Source organism: Staurois parvus, unplaced genomic scaffold (genome assembly GCF_062004578.1).
Source record: "Staurois parvus isolate SC_StPar_1 unplaced genomic scaffold, SC_StPar_1.0 ptg000186l, whole genome shotgun sequence".
NCBI classification, from domain to species: Eukaryota; Metazoa; Chordata; class Amphibia; order Anura; family Ranidae; genus Staurois; species Staurois parvus.
This window is the reverse complement of record NW_028317982.1, coordinates 1,133,405-1,159,993: the sequence shown is the minus strand read 5'-3', so window position 1 is coordinate 1,159,993 and position 26,589 is coordinate 1,133,405. Positions and strand designations below refer to the sequence as shown.

The 26,589-nt window shown below is 43.2% G+C and overlaps 1 protein-coding gene across 1 annotated transcript in view; it reads left to right on the top strand.

Annotated features, from left to right (window-relative positions):
- Positions 1 to 26,589, top strand: part of STK32B (serine/threonine kinase 32B) — a 359,309-nt gene that overhangs the window by 305,003 nt on the left and 27,717 nt on the right. The window contains exons 10-11 of the mRNA XM_089677397.1: positions 5,090 to 5,221; positions 11,178 to 11,242. Coding sequence (XP_089533523.1) covers positions 5,090 to 5,221; positions 11,178 to 11,242 — 197 coding nt within the window. The remainder of the gene's footprint in view (positions 1 to 5,089; positions 5,222 to 11,177; positions 11,243 to 26,589) is intronic.

Below are 26,589 nucleotides of genomic sequence, written 5' to 3'. Positions count from 1 at the left end.
AAATATAGCAGTCACGTTTAGAAGAAGAGTACAACAATGGCAAGCTCCATATTGTTTCATTACAGGTTTTCTTTAAAGCTTGGTTCACATGTTTGCTTCTCCATATTTCATGCATTTTTTGCAATTTTCTTTTTCATGCAGTATCATTGAAGTCTATGGGACCAAAAATGCACGTGGATGCACCCAAAAACACAGCTTTCCTGCAAGTTATCTGCACTTTGCCATAGACTTTTATTATGTCTTACGGGTGTGGTGAATTTTTTGAAAGCTCACCAAACCCGAAGAATAAAATAGAAGTGCGCTTCCCTGATTTGAGGTCGAGGGCAACATCAGAGGGCTCTGAGGGCCACATGTGGCCCACCCCTGTAGTAAAGCATGGAACTCCTCCTGTCATACATTGTCAGAACTCCAGTTTTCTCCCACATTCCATGTTAAATGCTGGTAGATTAAGTAGCTCATGTCTAAATTGGCCCTAATATGGGTAAACAAATTGGCTATGCACATGTGTTATCGCATTCTTCATGCCAGTTCCAAGCTGAGTAATTGGGGTGGGTTGAGGAAAGACCTGGCATCCTACCCTGTAAAAACGTTGGCAAGATATTCTATGGGAAAAACTTTTGGCATATCAGACATGGTGCTGAAACAGCTGGTCCATAAAATCTGTCAGAGTTGGATATGACTGTTTGGATATGTACTCTACATACATATTGTTAATGCAGTCACAGATACAGAAGAAACACACTGTACACAATCTTTGTTATAAGACATATTAGAAACACTGAACCTTTCCTGATTTTGCCTAGTTTTCCCCTGCAGCTCCCAAGTTCTTACCAATGAAAAAAACTTCCACAAACAAATTACAACACATCAGCCATGATGCACTTCAACTGTTATCCTTAGCAGCTTCTGACCAACTGACAGTCTTTTCACTTTCCAGTGGTACATGGCAATATGGAAGTTGGTCTTATTGCACTTATTGCTGGTCTCTGGCTCACGATCCCAAAATGACTTCATATATTTTTTGTCCATATGGATTTTTAGATTTTTAACGTTTTACTACACACAGAAAATATCTTTCTTACACAATTGTCCTACCTCCCTTGGCTTTGTGTGAGACGTCATTATAGATTGTTGGGAAAGCTAGAACTGCATTGAGATATACTTATCAGGGGAAGAATATTACTGCCCCAAACACCACACGAGGTCCTCCACCCTGTGGACTGAGGAGATCTGTTATGCCTAGATTGCAGCAAGCAAACCCTTAAACCAACTTCCAGGTGGTCATGCACTTCTGTGGTTAATCCAACAGAAAGTGTTGGATTTGTACACAGTGAATGATGCCAGTTGTGTTGATCATCTGAATGAGGTAGAATGGTGAGCTTTGGTGTGGAATGGTAGTAAAATTGGAAAGGGAGAACATAGTGTGGAATCCCAATGAGCCCTGATTGAGGCTCTTACCAGGAGAAACATTGCAGAAAAATGAATGCAGATAAAGTAACTATGATAAACATCTCATGGCAGTGAAACTATACTTGTCACTAAAGATTAGTGCAGTTGGTCTCTGTTTACTAGTTGCTTTCTTATTTTTCTATAATGTACTTTCGATATGTTTATGCAACGTCTTCCATCGACATACGTGCCCATCTAAAGTCTACAGCCCTTCATAAAGTACTGCCAGATATATATAAATCAATGTCTTTATACCTAGGATTTGCTAAGTATATCAAGCAATGATTTGTTATGAAAATACAGCATTTTCACCAAGGTCGTTTTGATCTCATTTTATAAAAGTTACCAAATGAAAGATAGAAATAATTTCAATAGAATAAATCTTGCTGATTTTATGAACATTAAAATATGTTTTTATTGTCCTTATTACTTGAAGTGGCAGTAAAATGAACTATTAATTCTAGTATTCCAATGACTAATGTAGATATTTTGTGCTGCATTTAATGATGTACATGCTTTATACTAGAAATAGATTAAAATATCTTATTTTAGACCACTTTAATGCATCATGTAAATTATAGTCTACCTCCTAACTTACTGGATCATTTGGTGTCAATAATGTGGTGCTTTGTAAATAGGTGCCAACATGTTTGGACCGTGTCATTTTATTGTGATAGTATTTTTACCACTGGTAATATTTATTGAGATGAAAATATACCGTGTGTTTCAAACAGAATGACCTGATTTCAAATAGTTATATTTAATAATAAAAATGTGTAACAGTTCATAACAAAATACAAACTATTAAGTAAGTCCTCAAGTTTCACTCATCGTGTTATAAATGCTCTATGTGCCCTCCACGTGCTGCACGGATAACATCAAGGTGACAGCTGAATTTGTTCCCTACACATCTGAGAGTGTCTTCTTCCACAGAAGTTACTGCAGCCGTGATTCTATTTTTGAGCTTATCCAAGTCAGCGGGTAATGGTGGAACATAAACATGCTGTTTTACATATCCTCAGAAGAAAAAGTCACAAGGTGTAATGTGTGGAGATCTTGGGGGGCCAAAAATATAGTGCCAAGTCTTGGGGTCCCATACAACCTATCCAATGTTGAGGCAATGTTTAATTTAGAAACTGACAAACATAGTTGTGCCAGTGTGCCCGTGCTCCATCTTGCTGAAAAATGAAATCTTCAGAGTCTTCGTTAAGTTGTGAGAAAAGCCAGTCCTTTAGCATTTCAAGATAGGAAAGTCCCATAACAGTGTTTCCCTCAAAAAAGAAAGGGCAATAAATCTTTGTAAGCAAAACCGCACAAAACACATTCATTTTTGGTGAATCTCGCCCATGCCGTACAAGTTCGTGTGGCTTTTCAAGTCCCCATATGCAAACATTGTGACACAAAACTTTACCACTTAGATGAAATGTTGCTTCATCACTAAAAATCAGAAGAATCTGTCTTCCTCCATGTTGTCTATGAGCATATGACAGAAATCTAAACATTTTCTTCTGCCACTTGAAGAGCTTGCACCAGCTGCAGTCAGTATGGCCTCAGAAGTAAGCGTCATCTTAACACACACCAAGCAGTCATATGAAGGATCACAATTTCTCAGCTAACATGATGAGCGGACTTGTGTGGGCTTCGCTGAAAAGCAATTTGAATTCGTTGCACAGTTTCCTCTGAAGTTCTTGGTTGCCCTGAACTCTTCCCTTTACATAAACACCCTGATTCTTCAAATTATTTATACCAAGGACCAGGGGCGGACTGACAACTCATGGGGCCCCCGGGCAATGGGGAGCATGGGGCCCCTGTGCTCTCACCCACACTCAAACCACACCCAAAAAAGCTTATGAAAGGTACCAGGGGCATCTCATGGGGCCCCTTACTGACCCCGGGCCCTCGGGCAGTGCCCAAGTGTCTGAATGGTCAGTCCGCCCCTGCCAAGGACAAATGTTCTTTGTAACTGGTGGATCAATCCTGAAACGCTATTGAAACGCACGCTGCACTGTTGTTGAGGACTCAGTCGTGCTAAATTGGAGAACTCAAAATGCCTTCTGTTGCATAGATGCCATCTTGTTAATGAATGAGGTTACTGTCTATTTGGGCACTAGTGGTGTTATCTAGCAGCCGTCCTTTGAAATTCTAGGTTACGCCCCTTCAAGTAGTACAGGTTTCATTCATTGGCGGTGTGTGGTTGCACAGATATAAGGTGACATATAATGTGGATACCTGAAGGTGTTCTGTACACAGGTGGTGTACAGAACATCGCCTAGAGATGCCTTTTCCTGCTTGTGTGATTGGCTCATTGATTTTCCCAGAAGTCTGTAAGATACAAAAAAGATTTTGAGCATCCCCTGCAACAAAAAAATGTCATTTTTGGTGTAATACTCCCAAAGAGTAAACATGCCTAAAGGGATGCAGACCCTGCCAATTTTCCCATTAGAGTCCTGCAGGTACAGAAGCTGACTGATAATTATGAAACCTTCCCATACAGATTCACTTTGCAAATGGACAGAAACAGCTATTTCTTTAAAAGAACAAAAGATAGGAATCTGCAACAAAGTTTGTTAAAATCCTTGCAATGTACATCGATCACCCAGAGGGGAATGTTTTTGTCGCTTCAAAAGTGGAGTTACTCTTTAAGCAATCCACAAACGTACTGGTCTTAATGGAAAGTGGAAAACTAATGTACCGCAGGTAACCCCTTAAATTCAATCAATACATGTATTTAATCAGTAAATATTGGAATTCCATAGACATTGATTTTTCAACAAAACATTATACATCAACAAAAGTAATAAAGTTGGAAGGAAAATCATTATTTGAATACTTACTGCAAACCCAGCGTGAAAAGAGCAGGGAGCAGTAGGTGTGATCTAGCATATGGACTGACAGCTTGCTTTCTAGAGAGTGTGAGAGACTGACAGTCCATGGAATAAGATGCAATAAGACCTGCACTGACTATACCCAGCAGGATACAAATTCCCTTTTAAGCCTGCAAAGAAATCAATTGTACTGGGAAATAAAAAGAAATCAACCTTTAGAAGATGACACATACCATTGTTTATACACAGTGTCTTTTGTTATCACTAAAATAGCAGTCCTTTTTTACTGAATTTTGATACTGAGATTTTAACTCCTTCTAGGACTTTTTTTTGTGTCTGCATTCTACCAGGGTCTTCTTTTTTTTTTTTTTTTTAAATCAATATGACTTATGTATTCTGCATTCTTCCAGGGTCTTCTTCTTCTTTTTTTTTAAAGTCAATGCGACATATGTATTCTACATTCTTCCAGGGTCTTCTTTTTTCTTTTTTTTTTAAGTCAATGTGACTTATGTATTCTGCATTCTTCCAGGGTCTTCTTTTTTTTTTTTAAAGTCAATGCGACTTATGTAGCATTATATGAAGATAAAAAAAATAAAAAGCCTTTTAGCCTTAACTTTTTATTTAGGTTTGGATACTAGGGGAGGGGGTATAACCTCGGTTAGGTTATTATTGCTGTATGTACCCCCATTGATGTTGCTCATTTCAGCCATTTACTAAACTGAGTTATAAACTTCAGTGCATCTATTAGGGAAGAATTTGGTTAAATTCGCCCTGTACTATGTGATCGCTCTGACCATCTTTTTTTTTTTCCTCAGAAAGGAAGATTGAATTGTGACCCAACATTTGAGCTAGAGGAGATGATTCTAGAGTCTAAACCTCTCCATAAGAAGAAAAAAAGATTAGCCAAGTACAAGTCAAGAGAGGCAGCCAAGGAAAGTTGTGCCCTGGTAAGTATTGTCAGAGACTATTAAAGCCCAATTAAATTCTCAAACCTTTATTCTCTTTATAGTCCTGTACTGCTGTATCCAATGGTTTTATCTGATTTGTAGTTGGAAATGCCTTCACATTTGGAGTGGAAATCCATTTTGGTGTTCTATGCTGGTATTGGAAATTAAAAGCCACATCCCTCCTTACGGGTGCCTTCATATAGATTTGTCGTGCTGGGAAAGAGAGGGTATGTGCCTGGTCAGGGAGTGCACTGGGCAGTGTGCTCAAATTCTGGTGCCTGGTGGACTGTGTAGTCCTTGTTAGACCTCATATAACTGTTGTTGCAGGAAAGTGGATATAAGACATTTTTCTATGACTTAAAGTGTATGTCAGGGCAAGATTTAAATAAATGTACATCTCTGCAATTTGTGCATGTTTCCCCATGCTGTATCCCTTTAAAGTGCATGCAAGTTGCAAAAATACTTGTTCATCTGCTTTGATCTGTCACTTGTGACATGAGTAGTGGTGAACACGACCAGTCGGCAGGTCGTTGTGTTGGCTAGTCAACATCGTCAGGCCATGGGTTGTTATTATTATTATGCAGGATTTACTGTATATAGCGCCAACAGTTTGCCCAGCGCTTTACAATATAACGAGAGACAATACAGCAACAATATTGTTCAATACAAGAGGGTTAGAAGGACCCTGCTCCTTGAAGCTTACAATCTAAGAGGGAGGGGCTAGTGGTACAAAAGGTAGTAACTGTGGGGGATGGACTAATAGGAGGAGCAGAATATTCCATTATTAGCTGAGGGCAGGATAGGCTTCACTGAAGAGATAGGTTTTCAGAGATAGTCTAAAAGTGAGCAGAGTAGGCAATAGTCTGATAAATTGGGGTAGAGAGTTCCAGAGGATAGGGGAAGCTCTGGAGAAGTCCTGGAGACGAGCATGGGAGCAGGAGACAAGGGAGCTAGAGAGCAGGAGGTCGTGTGAGGAGCGGAGAGTACAGTTTGGGTGATATTTGGAGACAAGATTGGTGATGTAATTTGGGGCAGAGATATAAATGGCTTTATATGTTATTGTTAATGTTTTGAATTTTATCTGTTGGGCAATGGGAAGCCAGTGGAGGGATTGGCAGAGAGGGATGGCAGATATAGGTCATGATGATTGATATGGATCTACATTGCTGGACAGCATGGTTGAGGTTGAATTACATTGGAGGAGATTATTAATGTTTTTTATTTATAAGGACTATATTCAAGGTATGGGTATTTTTTTCACTTTTTCTATTTTGGGATAAGTAATAAGGGGCAAAATCCCCTGGTAAATAAAGAGAAAAAAAATCTTAAAAAAAACGGAAAACTACTGTAGGCTCCTCATCTGAGGACTGATCAGCTGCAATATATTACATTTTTGTTGTTGAGTTTAGATATGCTTTAATTACAGCTGGGGCGCATTAGTCATTTTGTAATTTGGATAAAATGAATGTTGCAGAGATGAGTTCATGTAAAATGTATTTAAGACTTGGGGCGTTGGTGTATTTGATAATCAACATGCAGTGCCACAGGCTGTATATGGTCTGTACATACAAATGAACATTAGCCAAACTCAGAGCTCGCGGCTGCTAATTTTATAGTAGAGCAACTATTTTCTACATCATTTGCACTGTAATGCCCATAGCCACAACTTCTCTGAACAGATATGAGGGTAGACAGAGCACGCTCCAAGCAATAGAATTTTATTTGATCTTTGCGTGCAGTGTGGACTAATGCAGTATTTTATTATTTTCTATAATATTCTTTGAAGACATTAACATTTAAATAATTGTTATTACTACCACTCCAGTAACAGGGTAAGAATGCTAATGAAGTAGCAAACAGAATTTACATTTGCCAGGGAGTCCCAAAGTAGTAAATTGCAATAAAGTGCAAATTGCAGAAAATAGAATTTAAGTTATTTGATATTCCAGAAAATAACACAGTTTACTGTGTTATACAGAATGCGTAACAATGCTGTCATTTGAAGTTGTTTGCTTAAAGATGAGGTCCATTAACCACTGTTTGTGTCTAATATGGACGCGTGGATATTTTTTTAATTTTATGACTTTATAGAAATCCAAACAACCCTTCTGTGTTATACGGTGTCCTCATTCCTCTAACTGAGATCCACGCTCATTCAATGTTTTGTTCTTGTGTGTGGCCACTCTTTTTCGGTAATATGCTATAGATGAGGTCTGAGCCACAAAAGGCATAAGTGTTTTTACTTATGCCCAGACTATATAAGGAAAGTATTTACATATTTTAAACAAGCCGTAAAAGCGATTTAAAATAGGCCTTCCCTAATTCCTCAAACTGCTTGTACTGTGAAGTTGTTCATTCTCAAAAATCACAACAAAGCCTCTAAAGTTGGATTGCTGTTGATTTCTGAACACTCATTCACACAGACATACTTAAGCATACACCTGTGCGAGGGCCATCTTTGCCTCCTTGGGATGCAGAGGTGTTCTGTGCATACATGTGCAGGCAGTTCTATTTATGTCAGTTGGGGAGCAGCAGCTGAATGGGCATAGCCGCTGCTCCCAATTGGACATTCATGTGGGTGCAGGTGTATGCGGGTTCATGTCCTCGAACTCACACTTCTAAGACATGCACCCAAGTCACAGAACACCTGTGCATCCTATGCGGGCAAACATGGGTGTACACGCAAGGCTGCCAAGATCCTATTCTCCACAAAACACATTCAGAACTTTTGTGAATTTTAAAGATGAATTTGTCTGCAATACCTATAGCTACAGAGTTGAAAGAGGGCTTGTTTTAAATTGTTTTTACACACAGAGGCATCCTCAATAGGTACAGTCAGCGTTTTGTTGAAGGGGTCTACCATGGGGGCAGCCTTCTAAAACAACTATTGTTCTAAAAATGGTTTGGGAGGAGGGAACATATTGTCAGGATTTTTTTCAATTTCCATGCAGAATATATGCAGGAAATGGTACAGGAAACAATTTACTAGACTTTGGTCTTCGGATAGATCCCAGACTAGTGGCAGCAGTTGTAGAGGCAACAGGCTGTTAAATTTTAAAGGTATCTCACACTACATTAATAATAACAAAAATGGTAGTTTTAAAGCCTGGGGCAATAGCAGCTGATTGATCTTCCTTAGGGGTAGAGTCATCCATTAAGCCCCATTTGTGGGACTCCTTGTCAGATATAGCATTCACAGCAGAAAGTTTAGGTCTGGTTCACCCCAATGCAGTTTGCTTTGATCCATTTTTGCAATGCTTTGCGATTTTACACACGTATCTGCTATGTTTTTACCTCGTTTTTATGCCATTTTGTGTTTTTTCCAGCTTTTTTTTTTTTTTTTGTTAAAGGGGAAATTGTTGCTAGGCAGAATAAAAACTTAAAACGTGGCAAAAACTCACTACATCGTCTTCATTGAACTTTATTGTAGCAAAAATGTTGCTTTTTGCATTTAAAAAAGTCCCTGACCCTTTCCAAAAATGTGGCTGCTCAAAAAAGCATAGATGTGAACTTGTCCCATAGGAAACCATGTTAAATAGGTTGTAGTATGTTTCTGCAAAAAGCTCTAAAAAACGCATTGGTGTGAACCAGACCTAACAGTTACAGAAATATCAGAATTTTAATAGGGAAGGTGTAGAAGTACATTTACAGCTTCTATGTCCAGAGCCAGGAATCATAATGACAACCTTATTCATAAAATTTAGCATATCTGCAGAAAACTCTCTCTGAATAAGGCAGAGGAGGATGTCAGGCCTAAAGAAGCTAGAGTGGTTCGAGGAGTGTGTTGTATACAGTAGAGGACATCCGTCTAGGACAGTGGTCTCCAAATTGCAGCCCTTTGCTTGCCCTTATCTGACCCTTGAGGCATTATTGCCACTGACACCAACAATGGGACACTATTCCTCCCACTGACACCAATGATGGGGCATTATTCCTCCTAGTGGCACGAACAATGGGGAAAATTCTTTTTACTGACACCAATGATGAGGCACTATTCCTACTACTGACACCATTGTTTACTCCCACTGGGCATAGTCCAAACCCCCTAAAGCCATAAGGAAAGTAAACTGGCCCTTTATGTAAACCATTTGGAGACCTCTGGTCTAGATTGTGTATTGTGTAAGTGTATTTTTCTTTGAAAGTGTAGTTACCCTTTATGGATGTTAGGATTCTCTAAGTTGTTCCATGACCACATAATGCACAAAGATCCCCCTCTGACAGACATAAAGATGGATACACACAGACAGGTGTAGGCAAACTTATAAAATGTATAGCCAAAAGGGTTTCTTTTAGTTTTAGAGTAAAATCGCTATCAGTTTATTTTTTGTTGTGTGTACCATTGGGGAGATTTTCCCCCTCAGATCCCACCCCAGAGAAACAACAGGAAGGGATAGGAATTCTTCTCTTGGACAGTTGTCACTAAACGGGTGCCCATGTTGGAAGACTTACCTCTTGTTCTCACTGGTAACCAGTACAAATAGTGAAGGAGAATCTCACCTTTCGGGACACAGGCAGCAGTAAGAACGTAAGTTATGACCTCTTGCCACTCAATGCATTTAAACTGGAACAACATTGTAGCTCCCTGATTTTGGAACCAAAACTTTCTGTTCCTCTTTCCTCCTCAGTTGTCCCTCTTTTTGGCCTGATGTATAAACCTGTTAGGGATCCGGGTATGACCAGAAATGTGTGGACTGACACAGGGAAGTAGCAGGCTTCAGGAACAGAGGCGTAGTCAGGGCTGGAGAGGTGGAATGGTCAGGCAGGCTGTTAGGTACTGTCAGGCACCGCCCGGCGCGATCTCTAGTACCCACAGAACGGGATTCCCCAGGGCACGGAGTCTAAGCCCCAGTCTGCCTTTTCACCAGAGCCTCTGATGGTGGGGATGGACTTGGCGCAGGACTGAGACCAAGTCGCGGCCCCTGAGTGCACCCAACTGTGGTAGAGGGGTCCGCCGAGGGTATGTACCGTGGGAAAGCCTGACGTGAAAAGGCTGGCAGACCTGGTAACAGGGACAGATCCGTGTGGGATGGATGGATCGTCTGGGTAGCGTCAGGCGTAGTCAGGCAGGCCAGGTCAGCAACGTGCGGGCAGCGAGGTACCGGAGGAGCAGGCAGAGAATAGTCAGGGTCACAAGCCGGGTTCAGTAACTTCAGTTGCTCCAGGGATCAAGCAGGAGAAGTCAGCAGAGGTCAGGATCAGGTAGAGTCGGCAACAAATCAGATAGTCAGCAGAACAGGAACACAGGATACCAGGTACAGGGGCTCATGGGAAACAATACACCAAGGCACTGATCACAGGCCCGGTCCTGCTTAAATACACCGCCTGCAATCAGCTTCAGCTGATGGCTGACTGCAGGAGTGAGCTTCTGGTTGCTGAGAGCACCCGCTGGCCAGCCCTGGTACTGCAGCCCACACGGCAGGTGAGTCCCACCACCAGTGGTGAATCCATTCCTGACAAAACCTTTATGAAGAATGTATAATTTCATTAACAAAAGTGTTACATTATATACTACAATAAACTTTTCATCCAACCTTAAATTAATGCATTAAAAGGTGTCATCTCAGAAAATTGGGAGATATGCAACGTTGATCATGATGTTTAGACTGTATAACCTGTATGCTTTATGAAAGCACTGTTAATAAAGCTATACTTTAAAAAAACCATAGGATTTTTTAGGCCCCTTTGGACGCAAGGCTATCTAGGGGCAGTGCATTCCTCCCTGCGTTTTAGTGTGCCTCAGAGGAACAGGTGCGGCATCCAGTGCCACTGCCTGCAGCTTGTTATCAAAGTCTATTGCAAGCTGTACCAAGTAGTACTCAGGTTTATGGGCCCTATGCATTCAGGCAAGGGGCCTAAAAAGTGGTATGTGATAATGTACAAAATAACAGCACAAACAACAGACGCACATTGGTGAGTTGGTTTCATGGCCTGAACTCTTGTCTCCTCTCTCTTCTAGAATGGACACCTGCAACAGTGTTTAGACACAGTGAGGAAAGAATTCATCATATTCAACAGGGAGAAGTGAGTACATTTATCAAACACGTGCTCATGTTGTACAAGGAAAATTGCTCTTGAAGCATTGGAGGTTATTTCTTAGCTGTTACTGGAAATGATTAATGATTGTGACAACAGGTGCAAAAGGGCTTTGCTGGCAGACTGTGTGCGGCTTCCCAGCTTGAGTCTGTTTATTGATTACATGGCTTTCTTGTTTGAAATACTGTAATATTCCACTTTCCCACTCTTGAAATCCCAATTACTGGAAAGATTTAAGGCAGATATTCAGAAAAGGAAGTGCTGGGAATAAATCTTACACTGAAGAGGTCATACAGACTGCATTTTGACCCTGTTATCCATATAGGCTGGGAAGCATAAGGAAATTGTAGACTAACCACCCTAAACCTACTTAAATAAATATTGCCACACCATGGTTTTCAGAAGTGCCTTCTATCTCTCACCACCAAAACAAAGATAAAATAGAGGAACTCTGAAAAAAAGCCTACTGGCATAAAAATCTAAATCTCGAAATATATCCAAATAACAATTTTCCAAAGCTGGAATAGATGCATATATACAAATGTGTTGCTCTCCTAAACCAGACCATTAGTGATGATCGATATTCTGATAATCAGCTCTGCCGGCTATTTTGCACATTTAAACTCAAACTTTTCTGCTCTCGTAGACAGTTTGAATCAGTGCAGTGTGTGCTGAATTAGTAGAAGGGTGTTTTTGGACACCTCCAGTCTCCTAAAACAGGCAACATCCTGAGTATGACAACATGCAATGGGAATACCCCTTTTTAATCACAAGTGAAACATGGAGGGGTTTGTGGTTGGGTTGGTGTGGCTGTAATATTATTAGAAAAATAACAAAGTCCTATGTTTCCTTTTCTGGGGACGTTCCACTTATACGTATTTTGGTCTATTACATGAAATGGGCCAGGAGTCCTTTTCCACAGTTCCCTGCATGATCTGCCTCTAAATAAAATCTGGATCCTTATTAGATGCCTCCCAGTCACATGCTTAAGGTCCATGGCTGACAAGTGGAAAGTTCATACTCTGGGGTGAAGCACAGGGTTCACAGAACATGGAAGAACAGATTAACTGAAGTAACTTCTGGTCAGGGGTGGACTGACCATTTGGAAACTCGGGCACTGCTCGAGGGCCCGGGGTCAGTAGGGGGCCCCATGAGATGCCCCTGGTACCTTTTTCATAGGCTTTTTTGAGTTTGGGCAAGGACACAGGGGCCCCATGATCCCCCATTGCCCGGGGGCCCCATGAGTTGTCAGTCCGCCCCTGCTTCTGGCATAGAACAAAATCACCCATCACAGGAACAAACCTGAAAAATGTGTTGTCCAAGTCTAGTTCACATTTAGATCATTGAAGATAAGTTTTAACTAGTTCTCTCTGTGTTAACCCCATAATTGCATCATCATGAATGTCCTATAAAGCACAGAAAAAAAGCTCTTATCAATTCATGGAGCCAAGAGCTTATTGTCTGACTCAGCACTGTCAAACTATGACACGAATGAGAATAAGGAGTGACCACCTAAAGGTCCTAATTGTCTTAAAACCTCCACATGAGAATGTCTCTCATATAGATTCCCTAATTTTTATTACAGGTTGGGGTTTTTGTGTTTTGATTTTTTTTTAGTTTGCATAAAAAAAATATTAAGGAAAACATGATCACAAAAATTACTTGATGACCGGAATATAAGACAGGGGCAAGATGAAAAAAAAACCCATCACTCTGTTTGCTGCATTTGGAAGCACGACAGAAAACAACCAATTATTTCATCATTAGGACCTGCTTACAGTAGGAAATGCCAACAATAACTTCAACAGTAGTAAGGAATACTGGAGGCACATTGTTGAACATAGTAAAAAGAACTTGTTGAGAATATTTCTATAGTTATCTATATACTTATGTGTTTTATTATTTTAAATTATTTTTATTATTTAGTCTGTTTTAATACATTATGCTACTGTAAGTGACTTTAATGCTTTTTGTGGTTTTACTATTTTGCTCTTATTATTTCGAAAATAGTGTATATATGTAAAAATTGCATCAGCACAGTACAAAGTACAGAACTTTGCAGGATCCCTTTATCATGGCAATAACATGCACATAAAAGTATATATGGTGAGGTAAGGCATGGCATCCAAGTAAATGGTGTCTGATGGCATAAGCTAAAAGCACACCCACAATGCTATATAGCATAAACATATTACATATAAATAATAATCAATATGTAGCCACATATTGAGGATATCCTCATTATTTATTCATGCAGTTGGTTCTATGATTATTCTCACGAAGCTAAAATAGCTAGAATTACCCTAGGCCTGTGACTCTAGCCTTTCAATTTTCTGGGCAGCAAAGGAACAACACCCAAAACCATATTTTCACTGGTAGGTGGACACAACATATAAAACATTGCCATATAAATGTAGTACTACCCCCTTAGGAGTTGCTGATTATTTGGGTCACCCTATAGTCCTGCACAGCCAGGCAACATGCATTTTTCACTGACTTGCATACTAAAGGCAGTAACCAGTCCTTGAGCTTGGGGTTTTTTTAATTTTTATTAGGGGAATTTCAACTTGGATAGGGTAAGGGGTGTTTGGAATGCCCCACGGTACCGAGAAATCGAAGACAACTTCCTGGAACTATTTACAAGTCTCTACAGCACACCAGTCTCTTCTGGAGAGCTAGCCAGCTTCTCCTGTAGTACCACCCTAGACCCCAGATAAATTCCTCTTCTTGACCCAGCTATCTTGAGGTATCCCTGAGCAGGGGATCCAGTGCCCGTCACTTTAAGAAATAAGTCAGTGCCGAGAGGTGGCTTATTTGGTTTCCCACCAGAGTGCTCCGTCCCCTATCTGGCCCAGGGGGTGCAGGTTTACTCTTTCAGTCCTTCTCCTGTGAGACTTTTGGCTGCTACCAGGCCTTCTAGCTGGGCTGCTCTTTCCCTGCTATTCAGGTGGTATATGCTCTGGGGGCCAGTGAGGGTCTGAGCTTTCTTCCTTCCAAGCTCCACTGTTTGTAGGTGAGCTCCTCTCCATCTGGACCCCCTCCCAGGCTCCTGCCTTCAGCCTAACATCCTCTCTGTTTTCCACTGGAACTCTCCTGCAGTTGAGCAGGCTCTCTCACTTTTAAGGGTTGTGCTGGCCCCTTGCCAAGCCTCCTGTTGGGGATTGACCAGGATCCCTCAAAAGCGCAGATCAACCACTCCTCAGATCCACCCACTGCTTCTAGACCTTTTAGAAAAGTTCTAGAGCAGGGGGAAATTAAAGAGGGCTGGTCTGCAGAGCCTCTCAGCTCTGACCATGATTTGACCCCTGCTAGCTATCACACCCAGGCTGCTACTCAGCCCTCCTCACTAACAATTGGAGTGTAGCTCCCCCTAGCGGACTAGGAGGGTGCTACATAATTGTCAATTGTTTACCATGGAGGGGTTGTGGGAGCTCTGAATGAGTATTGAATTTGGGGACTAGCACTTGGATGTGACTGCTTTACATGGTAGAGGCCAGGTTAACATATAATACATGATAGGAACTAAGATACATTATTGATCTATGATACAATCTGAGGTTTTTGATGTTTGCTTGATGAGCTCTGTACCTTAAATTTAGGACATAATTGCACAGCCTACCATGATTTGGAAATGGAGAGTTAATTTGCAGATTTTTTGGCTCTCCTTTATCAGTACATCATTTTTTCTAGTTCCATGCCAACAAGGACTTGGTTTCTGAAGTCAGCAGGGCATGGCATGCTTCCAATTGTTGCACTCTAACTGCAAGAAAGACTGTCATTGTTTGATTTTAATGATAAACATAAAAGAGCACACAGAGATACTATTCTCAACTCCAGCCGTAACATTTCTTCAGGAATGACTTTAATAATGATGTATCGTGGGCTGTGTCAGAACTTAGTAACTTTTTAATAGTGTTGTAGAGGAGGGGTTCAATGGTTGAATTTTCATCAGGAATACATTATCCATGCAGTTAGTGAGTCTTCTCCTAGTTTGTATGGGTTTTCTCCTAAAATACCCTTTTGGCCTAACATTGATTTATCAATCAAGCAGGGCCCTCTGAGGATATCACCTTGCCAGCTGCTGTAGCTGCTATGAAAATATATGGCTTTGCAGGATGTATATGCATATACAGTTATAAATGGGGTCTGTTTATGAATAGTATGATGTGATAATTTGGAGCTTTTTAAAGCTTATCTAAACTCAAAACCAAAAATTGCAGCTTACCAGTGGAAAAAGTGGCAGCATTTTTTTTTGAGTCTCCAGTAAGTCCCCAACTGCATACCCCTACATCCACCAGGTTAGGGAGGTGGGAATAAACCCTTTTCCAAATCAACATGGGGACAAGGTGGCTTCCTAGGGGATGTCCCCCTGGCAAAATGCTCTACTTATGTTGGGGGCATGTGGCCCGGTATGTTTCGCTATCTCTCCCTTTCCTGCTCAGCCAGGCTTCATGCCAAACAGAAGGAATCCAACTGGGAACTGTCATTTAGCAGCAATGGTCTATTTTTCAAAAATGTAACTTTTGTGGGAGTATGTTGTACAGGTGAGCAACTTCACATGCAGGTGTAATGTATCACCTGAGTTATTTAAAGGAATTGTGCATTTTTAATTACACTCTATAAGCCTCATTAAAAGACCCTCTCTCTGCCAAATAGATTTTTTAAACTTTTTTGCATTGGTACATGTACCTCAAGGCAGTTGCTAACTATTCATTTCCTATTTTTATACCCAAAGCTTGCAAATTGGCCTTGACAGAGGCCAGGAAAAAATTACAAGATGCAGTTTCAATGGACTTCAATGTGGTTTAGACACTGTGTTTAGTATTTTTGGATTTTTGTGGAAGGTCCCTGTAACACGGATGTTCTGACCAGGTCCGTCTGTCCATTTTTAAGGCAGACCCAACTGGAAGCTCTATTTTTCTGCTGAGCTAGCAGTTTGCAGCCAAAGTCCGCCCCGCGTGAAAGGGGCCTAAGTGTTCAAAAACACCCAGCTAACCAAATTGTGCCTGGTTCGCTCATCGCTACCTGTGAATAACACTTACCTGCCCTGTGTAGCTACAGTTACTTCTCTAGAAATTAATGTAGTGTATTGCTCTACCAGATACCTCAAGCAGAAACTGTAGCTGGCAAGTGTTGCTTCACCTTCAGCAGTCCCATTTCCCTTAAAGCGGCATTAAATCCAAAACGAAAAATTTAATATATTGCATCTTACCAGTCGTTAGATGTGGTGACGGCATTACTTTTCTTTTTTAGGGTTTTTCCCTTCTGTTTTCACCTGGTGATCTGGCCAGAAACACATCTCCTGTATTAGAGTGCCCCCACTCTGGCTGAAGGAGCACAAGTGGCACTTTTTGACAGCAGTATTGTCACCCTGGGGGAAGGGAAGAGTTAGATGTACTAGCAGATTTAAATACACAAACTGAAGCCGATACTTTATAAGTAGTTACAGCCACAGTTTTTTTTTCCTTTTGAGATAAATGTTTTACATAAATACAGTGCCTTGAAAAAGTATTCATACCCCTTGAAATTTTCCACATTTGGTCATGTTACAACCAAAAACGTAAATGTATTTTATTGGGATTTTGTATGATAGACCGAACACAAAGTGGCACATAATTGTGAAGTGGAAGAAAAATGATAAATGGTTTTCAACATTTTTGACAAATAAATATGTGAAAAGTGTGACATGCATTTGTATTCAGCCCCCCGAAGTCAGTACTTTGTAGAACCACCTATCACTGAAATTACAGCTGCAAGTCATTTTGGGGATGTCTCTACCAGCTTTGCACATCTAGGACAGTGACATTTTTTCTCATTCTTTTTTGCAAAATAGCTCAAGCTGTGTCTTGCCACATATTCTCAATTGGATTTAGGTCTGGACTTTGACTGAGCCATTCTAACACATGAATATGCTTGATCTAAACCATTACATTGTCGCTCTGGTTGTATGTTTAGGGTCGTTGGCCTGTCTTTTGCAGACTCCAACAGGTTTTCTTCTAAGATTGCCCTGTATTTGACTCCCTCCATCCTCCCATCAACTTTGACAAGCTTCCCTGTCCCTGCTGAAGAAAAGCACCCCCACAACATGATGCTGCCACCTCCATGTTTCACAGTAGGGATGGTGTGTTCAGGGTGATGTGCAGTGTTAGTTTTCTGCCACACATAGTGTTTTGCCTTTAGGCCAAAAAGTTCAATTTTGGTCTCATCTGACCAGAGCACCTTCTTCCACGTTTGCTGGGTCCCCTACATGGCTTCTCGCAAACTGCAAACGGGACTTCTTATGATTTTCTTTCAGCAATGGCTTTTTTCCTGCCACTCTTCCATAAAATTCAGATTTTTGGAGTGCACAACTAATAGTTGTCACATGGACAGATTCTCCCCCCTGAGCTGTGCATCTCTGCAGCTCCTCCAGAGATACCACGGGCCTCTTGGCTGCTATTTCTTGCCTAGCCTGTGTCACGTACCTACTGACGGTAGCTCTATGGATCCACAGACTGGGGTTCCCCAGGGCGCGCAGTCTAAGCCCCAGTCTGCTTGTTTACCAGAGCCCCTGATGGTGGGGATGGACTTGGAGCAGGCTGAGACCAGGTCGCGGCCCGTGGGTACGCCCAGCTTTAGTAGAGGAAACCGCCAGTGGCAAGTAGCTGGATAAGAGGCTGAGCAGGCCTCGACAGTAACGGATGGATCCGTGCAGGATGGATGGACAGAACACACTATGAACGGTAGCAGAATCAGACAGGCCGGGTCGTAACAGTGGAGGCAGAACGGAACAGAGCAGCAGGCAGAGAATCATCGGGTCACAAGCCAGGTTCAGCAGCAGGAGGTCAGACAATTGGGGACAGGCAAAAGAGTGGTAAAAAATGAGCCAGGGGTCAGGGCAGGAGACGGTCAACAGTAATCAGGATCAGGCAGGGTTCGGCAACGACAAAATACTCTCACAGGAACAGGATAAACAGGGAACAAGACCATACGGCAATTTGAGCATTGCAAGAACCGGTTTAAATAGTGCGCCCTGCGGTGTCATTGGTGCCAGGTGCGCGTCCGCGTGCACGAGTGCGCATGTGCGGCCACAGCTGTTGCCGCGGGTGCCTATGTCCTAGCGCCCGCACGCTTGTCCGCATCGGGATTTCGCGCATGCGCAGACCCATGCGCTGTGGAGAAACTGGAGATCCCTGACATTCTGTCAGTTTCCATTTTCAGATGATAGATTGAACAGTGCCCTGTGAGATGTTCAAAGCTTGGGATATTTTTTCATAACCTAACGCTACTTTAAACTTCTCCACAATTTTATCCCTGAGCTGTCTGGTGTGTTCCTTGGCCTTCATGATGCTGTTTGTTCAGTAATGTTCTCTAACAAACCTCTGAGGGCTTCACAGAACAGCTGTATTTATACTGAGATTACATTACACACATATGGACTCTGTTTACTAATTAGGTGACTTCTAAAGGCAATTGGTTCTCCTAGATTTTAGTTAGGGGTATCAGAGAAAAGAGGGCTGAATACAAATGCATGCCACACTTCTCAGATATTTTTTTTTTTTAAATGTTTAAAACCATTTATCATTTTCCTTCCACTTCACAATTATGTGGCACTTTATGTCGGTCTATCACATAAAATCCCAATAAAATATATTTATGTTTTTGGTTGTAACATGACAAAATGCGAAAAATTTTAAGCGGTATGACTGGTTTTTCAAGGCACTGTAGATCTTCCACATGCGCCTGAAGTTGGAGAAAAGCTGAAGAGAGTGCTTCATGTCCTCTGGAAAGATCATTAAACGCTATAGATAGCTCATCATGCTTTGTCTCCAGCAGGTCAGAGCGAGAGCCCAAGGCAGCCATCTCCAGAGATAGAGTGGCTGTAGATTTTTGCAGTTCATTCTGGAACTTAAAGATAAGTTTGGTGCAATTTTGCACGCACAAAGATCTCTAGGGTTTGCAGAGAATGGTCCAAAAAAGAGAAAATATCCAGTGAGCAGCAATTGTGTGGACGAAAATGCCTTGTCAGAAGAAAAAGACAGACTGGTTGCTGCGACATTCAGATGGCAGGGTCAGAATTTGCTGTAAAAAACATGAAAGCATGGATCCTTCCTGCCTTGTATCAATGGTTCAGGCTGGTGGTGATATAATGGTGTAGGCAGTGGCATCCCGAGGCAGGTGCGGGGAGTGCACACCCAACCGGGTGACACCTACCGCACGGGGTGACACCGGACCTGCTCCATGAAAAGGTAAGTTGTAAAGCAAGCCGACGATCTCCGCAGGATGGATCGGATCTGGGGATTGAGCATAATGGATCATAATGGACCTATTTATTTACAAATCTCTGTGATTGTACAATGTAAGTTATGTAGTTATACATACCTGTGAACATTTTACCCCTCCCCATGATGAATGAACTGAGAAATAAACATGTTTTGAAAAGTGACAGAAATTAAAGGAAAAACATTTAAAAAGTGACAGTACAAGCTTTTCAAAGCATAGGTAGAAGGCACATATGCACACTGAAGAGAAACTACAAGCAACAAGTAGCATCACAACTTCTATGTTTTTAACTCCATTTAATTTAGTTCCATAAAGGTTTTACTTAAACAGTGCAAGTACAATGCGTTACATGTCTGTATTATACAACATTAAAAAAAAAAGTGGTGACAGAGGTCATAGTATATTCACATAGTGACCAAGGGAGCCAAATGAGAAATGTATATGCGGTATAACACTGAAAAATACAATAAACCAGATATAGGATTCAAGCAACAAGAGCTGAAGCCTGGCATTCAATGAACACTCTTGACTTCTATAAAATTGTCCCAGGAAATGTATTGACATTCTAGGAGGTGCACAAAAAGCTATTAACAGTTAGGTAAAAAAAAAAAAAGTTCTTTGTTGTTCAGATGGCTCTAGCCTATGCACATATAAGGGATATCTTCAAGTGCTTAACCCTTTAGATGCTACAGGAAGCTAAAAGAAGTATATCGTATTCTTCCCAAAGACAAAGTAGCATCAGAGAGAGGAAGCTAACTATTTTCCAATAACCTTTGTCACCTTTCATGTCAGAAAAAACAGAAAGAGAGAAAGAAGGGGAAAGGAAAGAGAAGAGATATGAAGGTAAGGAGGGGGAGGGAAGGGACAGGGAAGATAAAAATTGTAGTAGTCCTCCAACCAGATGCCAGTTTAGGTGGTCAAAATATCACAGTATTTATCGGAGGACTGGTAATGGGTCCAGGTTCTTATATATTTAGTTAAGATATCATGGATCAATTCCTCCATTTCAGCCACTCTGTTAAGATACGAGAACCAATCTTTCAATGTGGGGATGCGGGACTGTTTCCAGAACACCAGGACGCACATGTGGGCTGCATTGATCATGTGCATAGCTAAAGATTTATGATATGAACCATAGAATGTTCTCTCTGCATCCGCAGAAAGGAAAAAGCCCTCAACCTGAGTCTTAGTCATCCAGTGATGAATGTTCAAAGATTTAATTGTATTGTCCTGGGTCTGTCTACTGGGCACAAAACCCACCTGGTCACGGAGATCAAGGATTGGGATTGCCAAGATTTTAGCTAACAGTTTAATGTCTACATTTAGTAGAGAAATTGGGTGGTAGTTTTGAACCTAGGTTGCGTATTTACCCTTTTTATGTAAGACTATAATGTGGGCTTCCAACAGTTCGTTGGGGGGACTGGATATTTGGTAGAGTTAAATGCTTTCGGGGAATATGGCAATAAAACTTGGTAAAAGCACTTATAATACTGGGTGGGGAAGCCATCCGTCCAAGGCTTTTGCCTGGTTTTATTTGTTTCAGGGCCTCAGAGAATTCTTTTGTTGAGTGTTCTTGTCAGGAATGGACTCAGCACTGGTGGTGGGACTCGCCTGCCGTGTGGGCTGCAGTACCAGAGCTGACCAGCGGGTGCTCTCAGCACTGGTGGTGGAGCTCACCTGCCGTGTGGGCTGCAGTACCAGAGCTGACCAGCGGGTGCTCTTAGCAGCCAGAAGCTCACAATCAGCCAAACCTGGGGCTGATTGTAGAAAGGTGTATATAAGGCATGACCAGGCCTGTGCTGTGGGCCTTGGTGTATGTTTTCCCATGAGCCTCTGTACCTGTATCCTGTGTTTCTGCTTCGTTGCTGACCCGGCTTGATCCTGATCTCTGTTGACCGTCTCCTGTTCTGACTACTGGCTCATCCCCGACTATTCTTCTGCCTACTCCTATGCTGTTTGACCTCCTGTTGCTGTACCTTGGCTTGTGACCCGTTTACTCTTTGCCTGCTGCTCTGTACTGATCTGTCTCCACCGTTACCGACCCGGCTTGTCTGACCACGCTAACTACTCTGCCATCCATCCATCCTGCACGGATCCAGCCGTACCTGCACATACCTCTGGCAGATCCCTCTACCACTAGCAGGTGTACTCAGGGGCCGCGACCTGGTCTCAGTCCTGCGCCAAGTCCATCCCCACCATCAGGGGCTCTGGTGAAAAGGCAGACTGGGGCTTAGACTCCGCGCCCTGGGGAATCCTGCCCTGAGGACCACTAGAGGTACCACCAAACGGTCATTACAGAACCCTACGGCCAGCCTGACCATTCCACCTCTCCAGCCCTGACTGCGCCTGTGTTCCTGCACCTACTAAGAGTAGTGAAAGGTTGGTTTGTTCCCTGTGCGTTTATATATATATATCTGGGTGGCTAATAATAACTGTATTATACTGTACCTGAGACCTGCGTTTCCCTGTGTCAGTCCACACTTTTCTGGTCATTCCCTGATTCCTGACATCACACCAAGGCCTTTCCTGACCAGAAGTGGCTGCACAGGGAAGCCATCTTGACTTGTTGTGAAGGATGCATCCTGATGAGGTTATATATTTGTCTATGCTAGTCTTTGATGACAGAGAATATGCCTATCAGACTCTGCGCGAGTATACCCGGGATCAGCTACTAGAGTGCATACGGGTCGCTCATTCCCTAGTAGGTCAGGACCTAGAGCTCTCTGAGGTGCAACCATTGATTCAGGCTTGTGTTGAGTTGGCTTCATCTAGTACCCCTGAAAGCAGGGATGAATTTCTTCCTCCATTCAGGGCGAGTCAAATAATATCACTAGTATGGTTGTTGGGGGATGATCCGGATTGCTTCTTGGAGCATTATTCAGCATGTTCATCACATGTGCTAAAGAAATGTATAAACGCAGTGCAATCTTTGACCAGACAGGCCTTGTGTAAGCTGAGCGTTGTCCAACCCATACTGCAGACATGGTCAGACTTGTTACACCCAGCCTCAATCAGCTTGCAACGAACCAGTCCTGTTTCTCATCATTCCTCTGCTCAAAGCTCTTTTCCTGCATTCCCGACAGCACCCCCAGTGACAGCCCCCCCAGTGACAGCCCAGTATACCCAGCAATCTACCACATGTCAGTACCCTGCTCCCACTCACTGTACCATCCTGCCAGTTGACTCGGTGCCAGTTGACTCGGTGCCCGCTGTCGAGCCAGATGACTTGATGCCTGATGATTCGGTACCCGCTGTCGTGCCCGTTGACTTGGTACCCACTGTCGTGCCAGTTGACTCGGTGCCCGCTGTCGAGCCAGATGACTTGATGCCAGTTGACTTGGTGCCCGCCGTCGTGCCAGTTGACTTGGTGCCTGCTGTCGTACCAGTTGACTCGGTGCCCGCTGTCGAGCCAGATGACTTGATGCCAGTTGACTCGGTGCCCGCTGACTCGGTGCCCGCTGTCGTGCCAGTTGACTCGGTGCCCGCTGTCGTACCAGTTGACTCGGTGCCCGCTGTCGTACCAGTTGACTCGGTGCCCGCTGTCGTACCAGTTGACTCGGTGCCAGTTGACTCGGTGCCCGCTGTCGAGCCAGATGACTTGATGCCTGATGATTCGGTGCCAGTTGACTTGGTGCCCGCTGTCGTACCAGTTGACTCGGTGCCAGTTGACTCAGTGCCCGCTGTTGAGCCGGATGACTTGATGCCTGATGACTCGGTGCCCGCTGTCATGCCAGTTGACTCGGTGCCCGCTGTCGAGCCAGATGACCTGATGCCTGAGGACCCAGTGCCCGCTGTTGAGCCACATAACCTTATACCTGATGACTTGGTGCCCGCTGTTGTGCCAGTTGATTCAGTGCCCACTGTTGTGCCAGTTAATTTGGTGCCTGCTGTCGAGCTTGGTGACCCGGTACCCGCGGTTCTGCTAGATGGCTTGGTGCCCGCAGACGTGCCCGGTGACTTGGTGTCCGCTGACGTGCCCGGTGACTCTGTGCCCGCTGTCGTGCCAGATGACTCGGTGCCCGCTGACGTGCCTCTGCCCGCTGCACAGCCCAACATGCCAGCCCCTGATGTCCAGTTAAACTGGCCGATAACTGATACCCAGCCTGCTCCTGGAAATCCTGTGCCCAGTGACCTGCCTTCCTGGGTTCTCCTACACAAAGAGAAGTCTACCAGCAGGAAACCCAGCCAGCCGGTTTACTCCGGCAGTAGGATATTCAGCCAGTTACCTGACCCGGGCGGTGGAACATTTTGCCCACTAAGGACTGTTTGGAGCGTCCTGAGGCCGCTCCTTGAGGGGGGGGGGTACTGTCAGGAATGGACTCAGCACTGGTGGTGGGACTCGCCTGCCGTGTGGGCTGCAGTACCAGAGCTGACCAGCAGGTGCTCTCAGCACTGGTGGTGGAGCTCACCTGCCGTGTGGGCTGCAGTACCAGAGCTGACCAGCGGGTGCTCTTAGCAGCCAGAAGCTCACAATCAGCCAAACCTGGGGCTGATTGTAGAAAGGTGTATATAAGGCATGACCAGGCCTGTGCTCTGGGCCTTGGTGTATGTTTTCCCATGAGCCTCTGTACCTGTATCCTGTGTTTCTGCTTCGTTGCTGACCCGGCTTGATCCTGATCTCTGTTGACCGTCTCCTGTTCTGACTCCTGGCTCATCCCTGACTATTCTTCTGCCTACTCCTATGCTGTTTGACCTCCTGTTGCTGTACCTTGGCTTGTGACCCGTTTACTCTTTGCCTGCTGCTCTGTACTGATCTGTCTCCACCGTTACCGACCCGGCTTGTCTGACCACGCTAACTACTCTGCCATCCATCCATCCTGCACGGATCCAGCCGTACCTGCACATACCTCTGGCAGATCCCTCTACCACTAGCAGGTGTACTCAGGGGCCGCGACCTGGTCTCAGTCCTGCGCCAAGTCCATCCCCACCATCAGGGGCTCTGGTGAAAAGGCAGACTGGGGCTTAGACTCCGCGCCCTGGGGAATCCTGCCCTGAGGACCACTAGAGGTACCACCAAACGGTCATTACAGAACCCTACGGCCGGCCTGACCGTTCCACCTCTCCAGCCCTGACTGCGCCTGTGTTCCTGCACCTACTAAGAGTAGTGAAAGGTTGGTTTGTTCCCTGTGCGTTTATATATATATCTGGGTGGCTAATAATAACTGTATTATACTGTACCTGAGACCTGCGTTTCCCTGTGTCAGTCCACACCTTTCTGGTCATTCCCTGATTCCTGACAGTTCTCTAGTAATTTTGCCTTGCTAGGAGTAAGGGAAGGCATTCCATTCAATCTCAAATATTCTAGGATACTTTGTTTGTGCAAGGACCCATCTGGGTTATGTTACGATGCAGGGTGAAGGGAATAGAGTTGGTCACAGTATCGTACGAATTGTTTAGCAATATCTTCTGACTTATGAAATTTCTTGGATTTATTATCTGTATCTCATGTACCATCATGTTTGCCCTTTGGACCTGCAGAAACCTAGCTAACAGTTTACCATTTTTGTTAGCATGTAGAACAGCCTCTACGCTAGAGTGAAATTTTGCTTTCTTTGCTTTCCCAGTTCATCCAGCAAAAGTTTCCTGGTTTGAACTAAGGAAACATAGACTCATTCTGCTCTAGCTTTTTTATAAGCCAATTCAAGAGTCCTAGTTTGTGTCAGTGCTAAGATGTGGGCCTGGCTTTGCTTCTTTAAAAGTGTAGATAGGGAGAAACATTCTCCTCGAATGACACATTTGTGAGCCAGCCACTGACTTAGGGCTGAATTTTAGTTGAAATAGTCTTTGATTTTGTTTTGAAGAAGACCGACATGAATAGGATTGCTCAACAAGGTGATATTCAATTGCCAAAGTTTGGGCCTAAGTTCACAGTCCAGAAAGTGAAAGGAGAGGGTAATTGGATGATGATCAAAGATATACATTGGTTCACTGGTGGCTGCATGAACAAATCGTAGGTGTTGCTGAGAAATAAAGAGGTAGCCCAAATGTGTATACTTGCGATGCGGAGGCGAAAAGAAGGTGTAATCTTTTGTAGCAGGGTAAAGGGTTCTCCAATTGCTTTTTATTTGCCTCAGCTCTCTGTAGGGTATAGAGAAATGGCCATTGGATGTATCCAAAATAGGGATGAGGGGTGTGTTCAGATCTCCTCCCAAAATAACTATCCCTTATAAAACAGGATTAGAATGCCCATCACTCTGCAGAGAAAGCCCACTTGTTTAATATTTGAACAATATACTGTAAATTAGCTACTGTATCTTGGCGGTTAAAGAGGCAGCACTTGATGAGCAAGAAACGCCCCTCAGAGTTCGCTAGGGTGTCAGTTGAAAAGGTAGGTTTTTGGATAGGAGAATTGCAATTCTTTTAGATTTGGTAGAAGGGGATGAGGCATGAAAAATTGTTCGGAAGTGTGCAATGGTGAATTTACGGAGAAACGGGCCTCTGAAGTGCATCTCCTGAATGAATGCAATATGTGCCCAGAGTCTGGAGATCCCCCTCAAAACTGAAGAATGTTTCTCATGAATGTTCAAACCCCTAACATTGAGTGAGAAGATTTTGAGGTCCCTGAAAGTTGGTACATGGCCTACATATGCCATATTAAAAGATCCAATAAAGAAAGGGGTTCCACTACTCAAGAAACCTCTGTGCGAAAAGGAGGAGAATCCAACTACTATTGAGGTCACAAGACCACCGGCACTGACTAAAGGGGAACACAAATTGAGTAGAAGTAAAAAAAATGGGAGGGAGGAAAGCAGATGGGAGATGTGCACAAAGGGAAGGGGTGAGAAGGTTAGGAAATGAGAAAGCGAGTCAGAGTGAAAAAAAGAGTATCGTAGTAAAATAAATAGGGAGGAAAAGAATAGGGTAAAAACGTTAATTATGTTTGGGTGGACTTGAAACCATCCAAGGTCAAGTCCACTTACCACCTAGAGGAACTGGGCAAAGGGCCAGACCAGTTGTACACAGGGCTATATGGAGTATCTTTAAAAAAAAGATATGGAATGATTGAACGGCAGAGAAATAACCACATGGTGGAGGGAGCCACCGAGTCTTGAAAGAAGCTAAATAGGGTTAAT